General features: G+C 50.9%; 1 protein-coding gene across 1 annotated transcript in view; it reads left to right on the forward strand.

Moving 5' to 3' along the window:
* The window catches only part of CYP4F22 (cytochrome P450 family 4 subfamily F member 22), a 31,369-nt gene extending 23,551 nt beyond the window's left edge, over positions 1-7,818 (forward strand). The window contains exons 9-14 of the mRNA XM_069478119.1: positions 1,156-1,222; positions 1,333-1,462; positions 4,469-4,602; positions 5,496-5,560; positions 6,243-6,325; positions 6,852-7,818. Coding sequence (XP_069334220.1) covers positions 1,156-1,222; positions 1,333-1,462; positions 4,469-4,602; positions 5,496-5,560; positions 6,243-6,325; positions 6,852-7,029 — 657 coding nt within the window. The 3' untranslated portion in view covers positions 7,030-7,818. The remainder of the gene's footprint in view (positions 1-1,155; positions 1,223-1,332; positions 1,463-4,468; positions 4,603-5,495; positions 5,561-6,242; positions 6,326-6,851) is intronic.
* The last annotated feature ends 7,473 nt before the right edge of the window (positions 7,819-15,291 follow it).

Here is a 15,291-nt window from a genome sequence, read left to right on the forward strand (position 1 = left end):
TGCATTCCAGCCTGGGCCACAGAGTGAGACCCTATCTCTAAAAAAATAGATAAAATAAAAAGACTTACCGTGTGAGTTTGCTCAAGCTGCCATACAGCATATCGCAGACTGGATGGCCTTAAGCAAGAGACATTTATTCTCTCATAGTTCTGGGGGCTGGAAGTCCAAGATCAAGGCATCTGCCGGGTTGGTTTCTTTTAAGGGCCATGGAGCAAGAATCTGTTCTAGGCCTTTCTCCTTGGCTTATAGATGGCCGTCTTCTCCCTTCATCTGTACTTCCTCTCTCCTTTGTGCATAATCTTTGTCTTTGTCCTAATCTCTTCTTATAAGGACACCAGTCATATTGGATTAGGGCCCACCCTTATAAACTCATTTTTAATCTGATTGCCTCTGCAAAGACCCTGTCTCCAAACGTGATCACATCTGGGGTGCTGGAGGTTAGGACTTATGAATTCTAGGGGACGGGGTGCCCTTCAGCCCGTAACAGCTACAAAGATGAAACACGTGACCATGGAGAGCTGTGACGCTTGCACCGGAGTGCAATCACTCGCTGGTGGCATTTCCGTGGAATTTTTCAGCAGTATATGGGTTCTCGATTCGGAGTCCTAGATTCCAGTCCTGCCTCTGCCACTTAGTGGATTCTTTTTATTTATTTATTTTTTTTAAATCTTTTAGAGACACAGTCTTGCTCTGTCACCCAGGCTGGAATGCAGTGGCATGATCATAGCTCACTGTAACCTCAAACTCCTGGGTTCAAGTGATCCTCTCGCCTCAGCCCCCCAAAGTGCTGGGATTATGGGCATGAGCCACCACACCCAGCCCATTTCATAAATGTTTGACCTTGGTTATATTACTCTTCTCCCTGAGCCTCAGTTTCCCCATTTATACCATGGTGATCGGAAGCCTTGATCACAAGGTTGTTGCTGTGCAAACAGCAGGATTCTTGGTGTTAGAAGCTGCTCAGGAAGTAGGAGCTCACCTTTAACTTTCCTTTTCTTTTGCCCTCTTTCTTAGACAAGTTGCATGCTTCCATCTGCCTGGAATACTTTCCCCCGCAGCTTGGCTTAGAGAGAGGGGAGATCTGACTTTTGGGGGCTCCCCGGGATGCGGAGGGTGGGATGAAGTGGGCTGGGCATCCTCTCCTGCCCATTTCAGGATGAAGACGGAAAGGAACTGTCAGACGAGGACATCCGAGCTGAGGCGGACACCTTCATGTTCGAGGGTGAGGACATAGGGCGAGGAGGAGGGAGGTCAGGGAGGGCACCACTGTCTGTAGATGGCATCTCCGCTGTCCTCAGGCGCCTCCATTTAGGTGACCTCATCTGCCTGCAGGTCACGACACGACATCCAGTGGGCTCTCCTGGGTGCTGTTCAATTTGGCGAAGTATCCGGAATACCAGGAGAAGTGCCGGGAGGAGATCCAGGAAGTCATGAGAGGCCGGGAGCTGGAGGAGCTGGAGTGGTCAGTTGGAGGGGGCAGGCTGAGGCCAGAGCCTTGGGCGTGAAGCTCTCCCACTGACTCAATGTGCGACCTTAGACAAATCATGGACGCTTCCTGAATTCCAGTGTCTTCCACTGGAAAACAGTGCTGATAATCATGTCTCACAATGCAGGAGTTCTCAGGGTGTCCGAGTCAGCAAAAATGCTGCATAACAAACAGCCCCAAAACTCAGTGGTTTGCAGCAAGCATTTATTTCTTGCTTTTGGACGCACATGACTTTTGTTGCTGCTGGGCTTGGCTGAGTGAACTAGAGTTGCTTCCAAACTAAGAGTTGGGTTCAAGTCTGTTCTTGGACCCACAGCTACCCATGGGTCATGTTCTTCTCAATGCAGTTTCCAGAAGCACCAAAAGCCACACAATTTAAAAGCTCTGCTTGCTTTTAACCATAACATCACATTGGCTAAAGCAAGTCACATGGCCAAGCCCAGTATGAATGGGGCAGGACGTATACACCATCCACCTGAGCAAAAGGCACTGTCGCATCAAACAGCAAAGAACACAGGTGCACGATTCTAAGACAGGGAGGAAGTGGAGAGTCACAGACAATAACCCAGGCTCTTTTAGATGTGTGCCGTGTAGAGCTGGCTTTGGGTGATGCAAAGAAAACATAGCATTTACTAGCATCAACTTGCACAGTGAGAAAATTCCTCTGTTCTCTCTCAACCTTTTGCATTATGACCTCAGAGAAGCATCTCAGTTTGGAGCTACTGTGTCCTGAACACTTTGCTCATCTGCCTTTTTTTTGAGATAGAGTCTTGCTTTGTTGCCTGGGCTAGAGTGAGTGCCGTGGCGTCAGCCTAGCTCACAGCAACCTCAAACTCCTCGGCTTAAGCGATCCTCCTGCCTCAGCCTCCCGAGTAGCCGGGACTACAGGCATGTGCCACAATGCCCGGATAATTTTTTCAGTTGGCCAGATAATTTCTTTCTATTTTTAGTAGAGACGGGGTCTTGCTCTTGTTCAGGCTGGTCTCGGACTCCTGACCTCAAGCAATCCACCCGCCTCGGCCTCCCAGAGTGCTAGGATTTCATCTGCCTTTTTATTTCCTTTTGTGAGATGGGGTCTTGTGTGTTGCCTGATCCTCTAAGTAGCTGGGACTACAGGCGTGCTACCACACCTGGCTATTTCTTTTAAAAAATTTCTTTGGAGATGGGGGATCTTGCTATGTTGCCCAGGCTGGTCTCAGTTTCCTGGCCTCAAGTGATCCTCCTACCTCAGCCTCCCAAGTAGCTGGGATTGCAGATGGGACCCACCTTGCCTAGTGAATCTGCCTTTTTAACAAAATGGGAAGATGCCTCAGGTTCAAAGATCTGGGCAGGAGAGGTTGTCTAGCCATAATTAAATGACACTCATCTGTTTTTGCAGTGGTGTTTGTATGTATTGATATCTTTATGCCAGGGATGATGTCTGCCCTTTGTGGTAGCAACATAAAGTTTCTTACTTATTTACTTATCTTATTTTATTTTATTTTTTGAGACAGAGTCTCACTCTGTTGCCCTAGCTAGAGTGCAGTGGCATCATCATAGCTCACTGCAGCCTCAAACTCCTGGGTTCAAGCGATCCTCCTGCCTCAGCCTCTCAAGTAACTGGGAGTACAGGTACGCACTACCATGCCTGGCAATTTATTTTTTTATTTTTTTTTTATTTTTGGTAGAGACGGGGTCTCACTCTTGCTTAGGCTGGTCTCAAACTCCTGATCTCAAGCCGTCTTCCCACCTTGGCCTCCCAGAGTGCTAGGATTACAGGTGTGAGTCACCACACCTGGTCATAAAATTTCCTTAAAAGAGAACCTGGCCAGGCACACTGGCTCACACCTGTAATCTTGGCACTCTGGGAGGGTGAAGCAGGAGGATTACTTGAGCCCAAGAGTTTGAGACCAGGCTGAGCAAGAGCGAGATCCTGTCTTTATAAAAAATAGAAAAATTAGCTGGGCATGGTGGCACATGCCTGTAGTCCCAGCTACTCAGGAGGCTGAGGCAGGAGGATCGCTTGAGCCCAGGATTTCGAGGCTTCAGTGAGCTATGATGACGCCACTGCACTCTAGCCTGGGCAACAGAGCAAGACCCTGTCTCAAAAAAACAAAAAAACAAAAAAAAAAAAAAAAAAAAAAGAGAGACAGAGAGAGAACCTGTTGGTTTAAAGAAAATGATCTAGAACATGAACCCCAAGAGTTATCATTAACCCCATTTTGGGCCCTAAAATCCAAAGGAAAAAAAATTAAGTAAATAATAGTAATAATAGCATAAAGAGAGGATGCACTGGTTTTTAAATACTGAAATGGATCCATACAAGCTAGAAAGTCCCGCTGCCCTGAACCCCCCTGGCTGTCCTGGCTCCTCCACTGGATGCCCCTGACCTCCACATAACTCATTTTTTTTTTTTTTAGACAGAGTCTTGCTCTGTTGCCCAGGCTAGAGTGCCGTGGCGTCAGTCTAGCTCACAGCAACCTCAGACTCCTGGGCTCAAGCAATCCTCCTGCCTCAGCCTTCCAAGTAGCTGGGACTACAGGCATGTGCCACCATGCCCGGCTAATTTTTTCTATATATTTTTAGTTGTCCAGATCATTTCTTTCTATTTTTTTAGTAGAGACGGGGTCTCGCTCTTGCTCAGGCTGGTGTCGAACTCCTGAGCTCAAACGATCCTCCTGTCTCAGCCTCCCAGAGTGCTAGGATCACAGGTGTGAGCCACCGCGCCTGTCTCACATAACTCATTAATGAAAGGGTTAATGCTGGCCCTGCGGGGGGGCCCAGTGCTAGTGCAGTTCTGATTGGTCGGTGCTCAGATGTTTTGCAGCCTAAGTGTTAGCAGTAAGTGCATGAGAGGCTGCAAATGAGGGAAACTGAGGCAAGTCTGAAAAACTGCCCAGGTTTCCTGCCCAGCTGCCCTTGAGTGTATGTGTGTTTGTGGGCAGTGGGGGGTGGGTCATGTCACCGTGGCCTGGCCTCAAGTCACAGTTCTGTTCTCCCCAGGGACGACCTGACTCAGCTGCCCTTCACAACGATGTGCATCAAGGAAAGCCTGCGCCAGTTCCCACCCGTGACTCTAATCTCCCGCCGCTGCACGGAGGACATCAAGCTCCCAGATGGGCGTGTCATCCCCAAAGGTGCCCGCTGTGTGCCACCTGCTCCTGGTGCACTGTCCCTGATGATGTGGCTGCTCTGTAGTCCATGGGGGTCTGGCCATGCCCGCCCCAGGTGCTCTATCCCTGAGGATGGGGCAGCTCTCTATGTGCCTGTTGTTTTGGGGTGTTATGGGAAACCCAGTGGTGTGTGTGGGGGGAGACTGAGGTGGGGGAGTCCTGGTGGGAAGGAAGGAAGGCAGGATGGCAGGTTGGCCAAGTGAGCGTGCAGGTAGCAGAGGATCAGTTTCATTCACTTGCTAAATATCCCCTGGAGACCAAGCGCTGTCGTGGGTGATGCCGGGGATCGAGGGGTCTGGGGGAGATACAGCAGCAGGCTGCAGACATTCCCAGGAATGAGCTACGGGGAGAGACAAGGACTGAAGCAGGCCAAATATGGAGGGACAGCTCTATCTGGGGAGGAAAGCAGGGAGGGTTGCCTGGAGGAGGCAATGTGGGCAGTGAGCCTTGGAGGTTGGAAGTGAAAGAGAGAGCATGTTTATGGAACAGAGCCTCAGGGTGCAGATTGTGAAAGACCTTCACTGGCAGGTGGTAGCACTTGAACTTGATCCTGAGGGCACTAGGGAGCCAAGGGAGGTGCTTGAGTTGAGGAGTAATGTCAGATCTGTGGGTGAGAAAGATCTCTGTGTGGCCAGCATGGCAGCCAGAAAGAAGATGGTGGTGTCCTCTTAGGGAAATGTAGGGGGAGTGGATCGGGGAGCAGAATTTTTCAGGGAAGGATGGACAGGCAGTGGTGGCAGATGGCTCATGGGAATGCCACAGCCCAGGGAGAATGCCCAGGGAGACCCAGGGAAAGGGAGGTTTCTGGAGGAAGCTCTGGCTTCCCTCGGCCCCACTGACCCTAGCTGTCCTCACAGGAATCATCTGTTTGGTCAGCATCTACGGAACCCACCACAACCCCGCAGTGTGGCCTGACTCCAAGGTGAGCTGCTGCCCCAACAACCCTCCCTGCCCCCTCAGCTCCTTCCTCCCCAGAAGGGGCAGCCCTGGAGCAGCAGGGCCTCCCCTGCCCCCCCCCCCCCCAACCAACCCAGGGAGCCAGAGAGCAGGGCTGGTTGCAGACACTGAGCATCCCCCACATGTATTCACCCACTCACGAATTCTCTAGGTCAACAGATATTTACTGAGCACCTACTGTGTGCCAGCCGCTGTGCTGGGCAGTGAGGACAGGGACGCCCCACAGAGCTCATAGTGAAGTTCAGAGGAAGCCAATAGCAAATAAATACGATCATTTTGGGTACTGATAAATGCAAAAAAGAAAGAAAAATCGATGGGGCGGGCACTAGTGCAGGTGGTTGGGAGAGGCTTTGCAGAGGAAGAGATGTTTCAGCTGAGACCCGAAGGGTGGAAAGAGCAGGGAGAAGCATGTTCCAGGCAGAGGAAACAGCAAGTGCAAAGGTCCTGGGGTGGGAATGAGCTGGGTGTGCCTGACCAACAGAAGGAGGCAGGTGCGGCCACATTGCCGTGAGTGTGGGGTGGAATGGAAGAGGTGTTCCCGGGCTGCTCTCCATCCAGCGGTGCTGGTCCCCAGAGGCAGAGGGAGGGAGCCAGGCTGGGAAGGCTGGGCCAGCACCCACACTCACCCCCGGACTGTTCCTGCCCAGGTGTACAACCCTTACCGCTTCGACCCAGACAACCCACAGCAGCGCTCCCCACTGGCCTTTGTGCCCTTCTCTGCAGGACCCAGGTAACCCCTCGATTTCCCCCAGTCCAAACCAGGTGTGGGAGGAACACAGCCAGTGGAAGGTCAGCGATGTGCCAGTCAGGCACAGAGACCACACCCCACCCCTCAGCCCAGCACCATCTTTGCGCCCCCACCAACACACCGGCCCCCCACCATCAGACTCTGCAATAGCATCCCTGGATATTGGGCACCTACTGTGTGCCAGGCCCTGAGTTCTGGGCTCGCATGCTCCCAACCTCTCTACAATGTCATTGTCCCTGTTTTCACAGATGAGGGAAATAAGGCTCAGGTGGGGAGGTCATTGACCCAGGACACACAGGGGCTGCGCCAGGATTCAAACACACTCCTCCCCAGTGTCACATTGATTTAGTGATTCTTGGGGGTCTCACTTTAACCATCATCCAGCCCAGGATGCTTGCCTCATTTTAGAAACGAGGAGGCAGGTGAGGCCCAGGGACCTGCCCCCTCTCCCCTCCCCCTTTGGCCCCGTCCGCCTGCGGCTGGGCCTGAGCCCCGTCCCCTCCTGCAGGAACTGCATCGGACAGAGCTTCGCCATGGCCGAGATGCGCGTGGCGGTGGCGCTCACGCTGCTGCGCTTCCGCCTGAGCGTGGACCGAACGCGCAAGGTGCGGCGGAAGCCAGAGCTCATCCTGCGCACGGAGAACGGCATCTGGCTCAACGTGGAGCCGCTGCCTCCGCGGGCCTGAGCGAGGGGCGCCCCTGTGGATCCCAGGGATCCAGGCCCCGCCCAGAGAGGCCCCGGCCCCGCCCCCGAAGGCCAGGCCCCGCCCCCAACATCCTGAGGGCAGAGACCGCTGCCCTCCAAGTCCAGCTTCTACTCCTGCAGGACCGGGCGCCGCTGTCGAGCGGCTGATGGTGCTGGCCATGCCCCTCGAGGCGAGGCTCCGCCCCTGAGGGTCTGATCCCGCCCCTTGAGGTTTAGGTCCCGCCCCCTGAATGTCTGCACCTGTTCTGCTTGAGGGGCCCCGCCCCCAGGATCCTGTGGCTTGTCCTCTGGCCTCACCCCTGCGGAGCCAGGTCCCCAGGCCATGCCCACCAAACCTTCTGAGGACCTGAGACGCACCCCCTCCTGGCTGAACCCCCAGGCTGGCTTCTCAGTTGAGGACTTGGAGGCTGGAGGGTGAGAGCCCTGAACCCGTGACATCACCCCCGCAAGGCCCTCAGCTCACACGGGGCGAACTGCTCAGGCAGCATCCCAGGACTGGGGCTGTTTGCTTCTGTTGTTCTGTGAACCCAGACCCCTTCCTTCCTCCCTTGCGCAAAGGCCCTTTGCTGAGTGTTCTGATTTTTGTAGAATAAAAGCAAGGGATGCACGTACCCCACCCACCCTCCACCTCCTAGCTCAGCCAGCCCCTTGTACCTGTAGCCCTACACTCCAGAAATGAGGGGCTCCAGACAGTTGTGAAGCAACTGAGGGAAGCGGTGGGCTAAGAATCTGGGAAGCCATTTGTCCTAGGACATAAACTCAGATTTTTTTGGGACAGTTTGTGCATTTGATTATTTCGTCAACAGATCACATGTTTATTAATTGTCTGCTGGCACTGGGCCAGGAGCACAGACGGGCCCAGTTCCTGCCTTTGCAGAGGGTTGGAGACAGATGTTGAACAAATAATTCCACATGTGAATGTTTATTTGCAACCCATGACAAGTGCTCCAGAGGAGAGGCGCCTGGTGCTGGGTGAACATAACAGGGCTCTTTTGGTGCTGAAGCAGGAGAAGTTGAGTGGGTGACAAGGGGAGGGAAAAGCATTCCAGGCAGAAGCAACAGCATCTGCAAATGCTCTGAGTTGAGGGAGAGCACAGTGTGCTCAAGGAATTCGCAAGGGCCTGGAGCGGTTGGATCTGGGGAGTTTGGGCAGAATGGAGGAAGGGTGGTGGACATGGGCCAAATTCACAGGCTTTTTACTGAGGGCAATGGAGCCATGGGGGGGAGTGTGAGCAGGGTCAGGGCAGGACATGGTCAGATTTAGAGCTGGCATGGAGGTGGTTTTTTGGAGGGGCAAACTGGAGGTTGGGACCCTGGGCAGGAGGGAAGCTGAGGTCTAGCCAAGACAGGAAGTGCCTGGATTGAAGTGACTATCGAGCTGCGGAGGCTGAGGGGAGGAAGGCAGCAAGCGTGACACCCAGGTCTTTGGTTGGGGAAACCTGATGGTGGAGTAGTCCCTGATTGGGGCTATGAAAGGTGGGGCATGGAGTTTGACGTCATAGTGAGCTATGACCGCCCCGCTGCACTCTAGCCTGGGGACAGAGCCAGGCACGGTTCAAGCCCTTGCATAGTTGAAATCTTCAGGAGAAGACAGATGATAAATGATAAATAAGTAAAAAAATAAGTTAGTTCCCAAAGGGCCTTGGATTTTCACTTTTGTTGTGAGAGAAAAGGGGAGCCCTGGAGGGTTCTGAGCAGAGGAGGGAGATTTGTTATATGGACTTTGGCACCTACGTTGAGCAGAGACTGAGGCAATGCTGGTGGATCCATTTCGCTGATGGATCGAATGTGGGTTTCAGGAGAAGGGAGGACTTCAGGTTTGGGCTTCAGGGCTTGGAAAGATGCAACTGCCAACGATGGATATGGGTCGTGCCGAGTGGAGTAAGTTAGTTTTTTGGAGGAGGGGGGTGAGGTCAGGGTGTCAGTTTCAGCCAGGAGGAGTTGGAGATGTCAAGCGGGAAGTTGAATAAGATGGTTCTCGAATTCAGGAGAGAGTTCCAGATTGGGGATGTACACTGGGGAGGCTTAGTATTTAGATGATGTATAATGCCCCGTGTGTGTGTGCACACGTGTGTGTATGCACGTGTGTGTGTGTGTATGGAGGAAGGGCTTGAGGACCAAGCCCTGGGGGGTCTACAAGGTTAATATAACAATAATGAAATTTAAAATTGATGGAGTACTTCCTGTGTGCTCTTCCCATGTATTATGTTCTCATTTAATCCTCACACTAACTTTATCTTAGTATTATATTTTTAGAGACAGGGTCTGGCTCTGTTGCCCAGACTGGACTGCGGTGGCACAATCATAGCTCACTATAACCTCAAACTTCTGGGCTCAAGTGATCCTCCTGCCTCAGCCTCCTGAGTAGCTGGGACTGCAGGAACGCGCCACCATGCCCGGCTAATTTTTTGTAGAGACAGAGTCTTTCTATGTTGCCCAGGCTGGTCTCAAACTCCTGGCCTCAAGCGATCCTCTGGCTTCAGCCTCCCAGAGTGCTGGTTTTACAGGCAGAAGCCGGTGCACACAGCCTACTATTTTACTCTACAGAGGTGGAACCTGAAACCCCAGAGTGAAATGACTCACCCAAGGTCCTACAAGGACATCCTTATGGTGGGGCCTCAGCAGGAGTCCTTAGTCCTTTTCTGTCCCATCCCTGAGGCTCCTGGTCCTGGTCTGGGTCCTTAGCGTCTCTTTGCATAGCAGGAGGTGTGAAGAGGGCCTGGGATAGGGTGGATCATCAATGCTGGAGGTGGCAATGGCCTGTGTTCTGTGCGTCCCCAGGTGGCACCTGCTGGAATCATCCCTGTCCCAGGTCCTCCTGGGCTGAATGGGAAACGTACAGGAGCCAAGTGGCTGCCTCTGCCACACCTGTCCTGACTGAGGGTCTCCAAGAGCCCATCATTTGCCAAACACCTCCTGCTCCCTCCTGGTGCAACCCCGCCATCTGCCAGCAAAAAAACCCCACATATATGGATTCAGCTTCGGCTCTGTCCCTTCCTACCAGCGGCCTGGGCACATGACTGCCTTTCTCTGCACCTGACTTTTCCCTCGTGGTGTAGATTTTCCAAGATCACCATGCTCGTAATGCACATTGAGTTTCCACGAAGGGCCGTGAGAGTGGATGAACGAGAGCGAGGAGAGGAAGTGTGTGGTCTCTGGGTCCCCTGGACTCTGCTGCACCCGCAAGTGTAAATCTCAAAACACACCCAGGCTCGGTCCTGTCACCAGGCTGCTGCGGGACCTCCTCGCTCTCCTGAGTGTGGAGAAGGCTCCCTCTGCTGGATGGATTGGCGACAACAGGTTCTGAGGAGTCCATTTTTGATTAGTTCAGTGTGTGCGTCCGCGTGTTTGAGTGTGACCGCGTGTGTATGTGTGACCGCATGTGCATTTGGGTGGCTGTGTGTGCACGTGTTGGAGTGCGTGCATGCATGTGTCATGTAAATGTGTGCGGGTGTGACTAGCGTGCATGCATGTGTGTGCACGTGAATGTGTGTATGTAAGTGTGTGTGCACGTGTGTGTGTGTGTGTGTGTATGTGTTGGTGTCACTGAGTGACTGTAACAGTCCACACTGTCCCGTCCCCAGGTCTGACCCTGGCAGCGCCGGCAGGACATTCTGGGGAAATAACGCCCTTGGAAGCGGCCCTGAGTAATGGCGGGTGGGTGTCGGTGGATCGATGCCCCTGTCCCCCCGCTCTGGGATGACTCCGAGGTGCGTGTCCTGTGCTGTCTCCCAGAGGCACCAGGCAGGGCCGAGCCCCTGCTGCCCACAGTGGAAAGTCCTCTAATGAGTCCCCCTGACTGCTGGGTTTTCCTCCCCGTCTCACTTCCCCGCTGCCCTACTGGTGTTTCCTGGGATGGCCTCCCGGTTGAATTCTTGTCTTAGGGTCACCTCCAAATTGGTATTTGCACTTCTATATGCATAAATAAATAAAGTATTTGCGCTTGAATCCTTGCATCAGGGTCTACTTCCAGGGAACCCAAGCCAAGGCACACATCATCTCTCTCCTCCAATCCCCATGGGCATATCATTGTGCCCTTTTTACTGAGGAGGAACACGAGGCTCAGAGAGGGCAAGTCACCTGCCCAAGTGCACACAGCTGAACAGTGGGAGAGTCCAGCTTTGACCACGGGCTGTCTGACGCCAGGGCATGTGTTCTCTCCTCTTCTGAGAGCCTCCTCCCTGGTGAGGGAATGGAATGAACAGGGAACAAGTTGTAAGTGTGGAAATTTAAAAGGGAAATCCACTTTCTGCTTCTGCTCCCCATCCCCAACCCAGCAGCTTGGTGTGATTTCTTTCAGTTTTTAAAAATTGCATATACAAGCTTTTTCAATGTATATACATTTATATACATGTAACCATTTTTTTGAGGACTCCAAACTTGTGGGTGTCAGCCTGGGCAGCTCATGTGAGGCTGGAAGGGCCCCTTTCAAGATGGCTCACGCTCATGGTTGGCTATCGGCTGAGGTTCTCAGTTCCTTTCACATAGGGCCTCTCCACGGGGATGCTTGGGCTTCCTCTAAACATGGGAGCTGTGTCCAAGAGCATGCATTCTGGCCAGGCCTGGTGGATCCACACCAGTAATCCCCGCATTCTGGGCGGCTGAAGCAGGGGGATCATTTGAGGCCAAGAGTTCAAACCAGCCTGGGAAACATGGTGAGACCCCATCTCTATAAAAATTAAAAAAAAAAAAAATAGCCAGTCATAGTGGCATGCATCTGTAGTCCCAAATACTCAGGAGTCTGTGGTGGGAGGATGGTTTGAGCCCAGGACTTTGAGGCTGCAGCAAGCTATGATTGTGCTGCTGCACTTCAACCTGGATGACAAAGTGAGACTCTGCCTCTAAAAAAAATAAAATAAAAAGAAGAAAAGAAAAGAAAAGAAAAGAAAAAAGAGCATATATTCCAATATTATAACCTAGATTCTGAATACCCAAAAGTCACCGAGACAGCCCAGATTGAAGGAGAGGGGAATTAGACTTCAGTTCTGTATCAGAGTTCTTCAGAGAAACAGAACAAATAAAATCAATCAATCTATCTTTATATATTTATCACAAGGTATATAATAGGTATATATTTAAAGACAAGGTCTTGCTCTGTTGTCCAAGCTGGAGTGCAGTGGTGTGATCATAGCTCACTATAACCTCAAATTCCTGGGCTCAAGTGAGCCTCCCACCTCAGCCTCCCCAGTAGCTGGGACTACAGGTGTGTGCCACCACTCCTGGCTAATTTTTTGGAGAGACAGGGTCTTGCTATGTCGTCCAGGCTGGTCTCAACTTCTGGCCTTAAGCAATCCTCCTGTCTCAGCCTCCCAAAGTGCTGGGACTACAGGCAGAACCACTTCTCCAGGCCATATTATAGAGTTATCTTAAGATTTATATCTTAAGAGATTTATTTTAAGGAACTGGCTCATACAATTATGGGGCTGTGAAGTCTGTAAACTGCAGGGCAACAGGCTGCCAGACTGAAAACTCAGGCAAGAGTTAACACGCAGTCTCAGGACAGAATTTCTTCTTCTCCGAGAAACTCAGGGTTTGCTCTTATGGCCTCTCAACTGATAGTAGCATGAGACCCATTCACATCACTGAGGGTAATCTCTTCTACTTAAAGTCAACTGATTGTAGACGTTGACTGTTATAGATCTACAAAACACCTTCACAGCAACACTTAGATTAGTGTCCAACTAGATTACTGGGTTCGATAGCCTAGCCAAGGTGACACAAAAAACTAGCCATGACAACCTCTTAACAGGAGAGGCAGCAAAGAGTTTGCCACCATCTTTAATGTACCGCATGGGAGGGCAGGGGGAAAATGACCTGTTTTTATGATTCTGCTCTTCCCAATGGTCCGCTCCCCAAGTTTCCATTCTGTGGCTTGGGGTGGTTGATGGTGGTCAGGGTGGGTTTTGTAAACAATTGTCACCCAACAAACAGAGAGAGAGAGGAGAAGAAAGGAGGAGGAGGAGGAAGATGAGGAGGAAAAGAAGGAGGAGGAAATGATGAAGAAGATGAAGGAGAAGAAAGAGAAGAGAGACTTCTGGGTATGTACCCCAAGGAGATGAAATCACCACCCTGTGAAGATACGTGCACTGCCGTGTTCATTGCAGCCTTATGCACAATAGCTAAGATATGGGCAAAGTCTACATAGCTATCAATGGATGAACGGATAAAGAAAGTGTGGTATATTTAGGCAATAAAGTATTAAGAAGAAGGTGATTTTGCCATTTGCCACACCATGGATAGACCCAAAGCACATTATGCTCAGTGAAATAAAGCCAGACAGAGAAAGAAAAATATTGCATGATCTTACTAATATGTGGAATATGATATATGTATGAATATGAGGTATATATATATATATATATATACATATGCACACTGTATATATATACGTTGTACCTGGACAAGATATGCCTCCTTTAAGGCCCACAGGTTGGGGTAGGGGATAAGAAATGGGGAAATGAAGATCAAAGGATACGAAATAATAGACCTGTAGAACAAGCGGAGAGATCTAATGTACAACATGAAGACTAAGGTTAACAAAATTGTATCAGAATAGAGATTTTTGTTAAATAAGTAGATTTTAGCTGCTTTTGTCACAAAAAGTAACTGTGATGATAGTTATAGATGATTGCATGTTAATCTACCTCACTATTGTAACCATTTTACTATCTATATGTATCCCATAACATCATGCTATAAACCTGAAATATGCACTTAACAATTTTATTTAAAAATATGCATGCTAGGGCCAGGCACGGTGGCTCACGTCTGTAATCCTAGCACTCTAGGAGGCTGAGGCGAAAGGATCGCTTGAGGCAAGGCGTTTGAGACGAGCCTGAGCAAGAGTGAGACCTCCTCTCTACGAAAAATAGAAAATTTAGCTAGGCATGGTGGTGTGAGCTTCTAGTCCCAGCTACTCAGGAGGCTGAAGCAGGAGGATTGCTTGAGCCCAGGAGTTTGAGGTTGCTGTGAGCTATGATGATGCCACGGCACTCTAGCCTGGGCAACAGAGAGAGACACTGTCTCAAAAAAAACACAAAAAAACAAAAAAACCTCACAAAAACATTCTAAAATAGAATGTATTTATAAAGAAAGAAGAGAGAAAATCAATCAGTAACTTAGAGTAGCACTCCCTAGTGGTGGTTCCTAGCTGTTATGTGTCCTCTGAATGTCTCCAGAGTTTTCCTCTGACTTTTCTGACTTCCAATCCAGTTCGTGTGGTTTTCTGTCCCCCAGGCTGGGAATTTGGTAGCTCCACCAGCTGGTCTTGCCCTCAAGGTGGCCTAAAGGGGCCTGTTGGGTTTCGCGTTCTTGATCATGTTGAATGAAACCTCAGCACCTGCTTCTGGTGTGAGTGTTGGGTTAGGTTTTATCAGTTACTGCGTGGGTCTCCGGTGTGGCTAGTTCTTGCTTCTCCTGCACTTCTTGATCAGGGTGCCCTCTAGTCTTGATTAACTCAGAACAGTGGAGGGTGGAAGCAAGAATGAGTACGTGTGTCCCGCCTGATGCTGGGTCTTTATGCTCTTGGTGCAGCTTCAGGAGGGGGTCCTTACACACGGCACACTCCTCCGTGTCATTCGGGTCTGTGCTCAGTGACCGTCTCATGGGGAGCCCCTCATTGACCACCGAGTCCAGGACAGTCCCCTCAGCTACCTTCTAGCATGTCTCCCTCTGTTAATTTCCCATAAGAGAGGTGACATGTTACCACCTCCACCATGCATGACCGATTAAGCAGTCCCAGACCAGTCCAGATTCAAGGCGGTGGGAAACCAACCCCTCCTCTTGTAGAGGATAACGAGAAAGACTTTGAAGCCATCACCTTTGAGGGCCTGGGTTAGAGTCCAAGATCCCGTATTTCCAAGATGCTGCTCTGGTTTGAGTATCCAGTTCTTAGAGCTCATGGCTGCAAATTCTCTTTCTTCCCTAAATATTTAATGAGCACCTACTATGTGCCAAGATTCAGTTTCACCTGTGCTAATGTTTAATTACTTCACTGTGTGGCTGGTGCAAGTTACTGTGGTTCTCTGTTTCCTCTTCCTCCCTCCTGCTTCTACCCAGACATACCAGGGCAGCCCTGCTGCCTCTCACTTCCTGCACTGGTTTGGGGAACCCCGGCCTTACCCCAGCTTTTCTCTGGATGAATGAACCTGCCAGCAGCTGTTTCTATCCCAACAGAGAAAGAGGAGAATCTGTGTACCTCAATTTTTTGGGGGGTGGGCTCCAGGACCCTCCAAGACCCTCT

This window comes from Eulemur rufifrons, chromosome 2, assembly GCF_041146395.1.
Source record: "Eulemur rufifrons isolate Redbay chromosome 2, OSU_ERuf_1, whole genome shotgun sequence".
In the NCBI taxonomy this organism is placed as follows: Eukaryota; Metazoa; Chordata; class Mammalia; order Primates; family Lemuridae; genus Eulemur; species Eulemur rufifrons.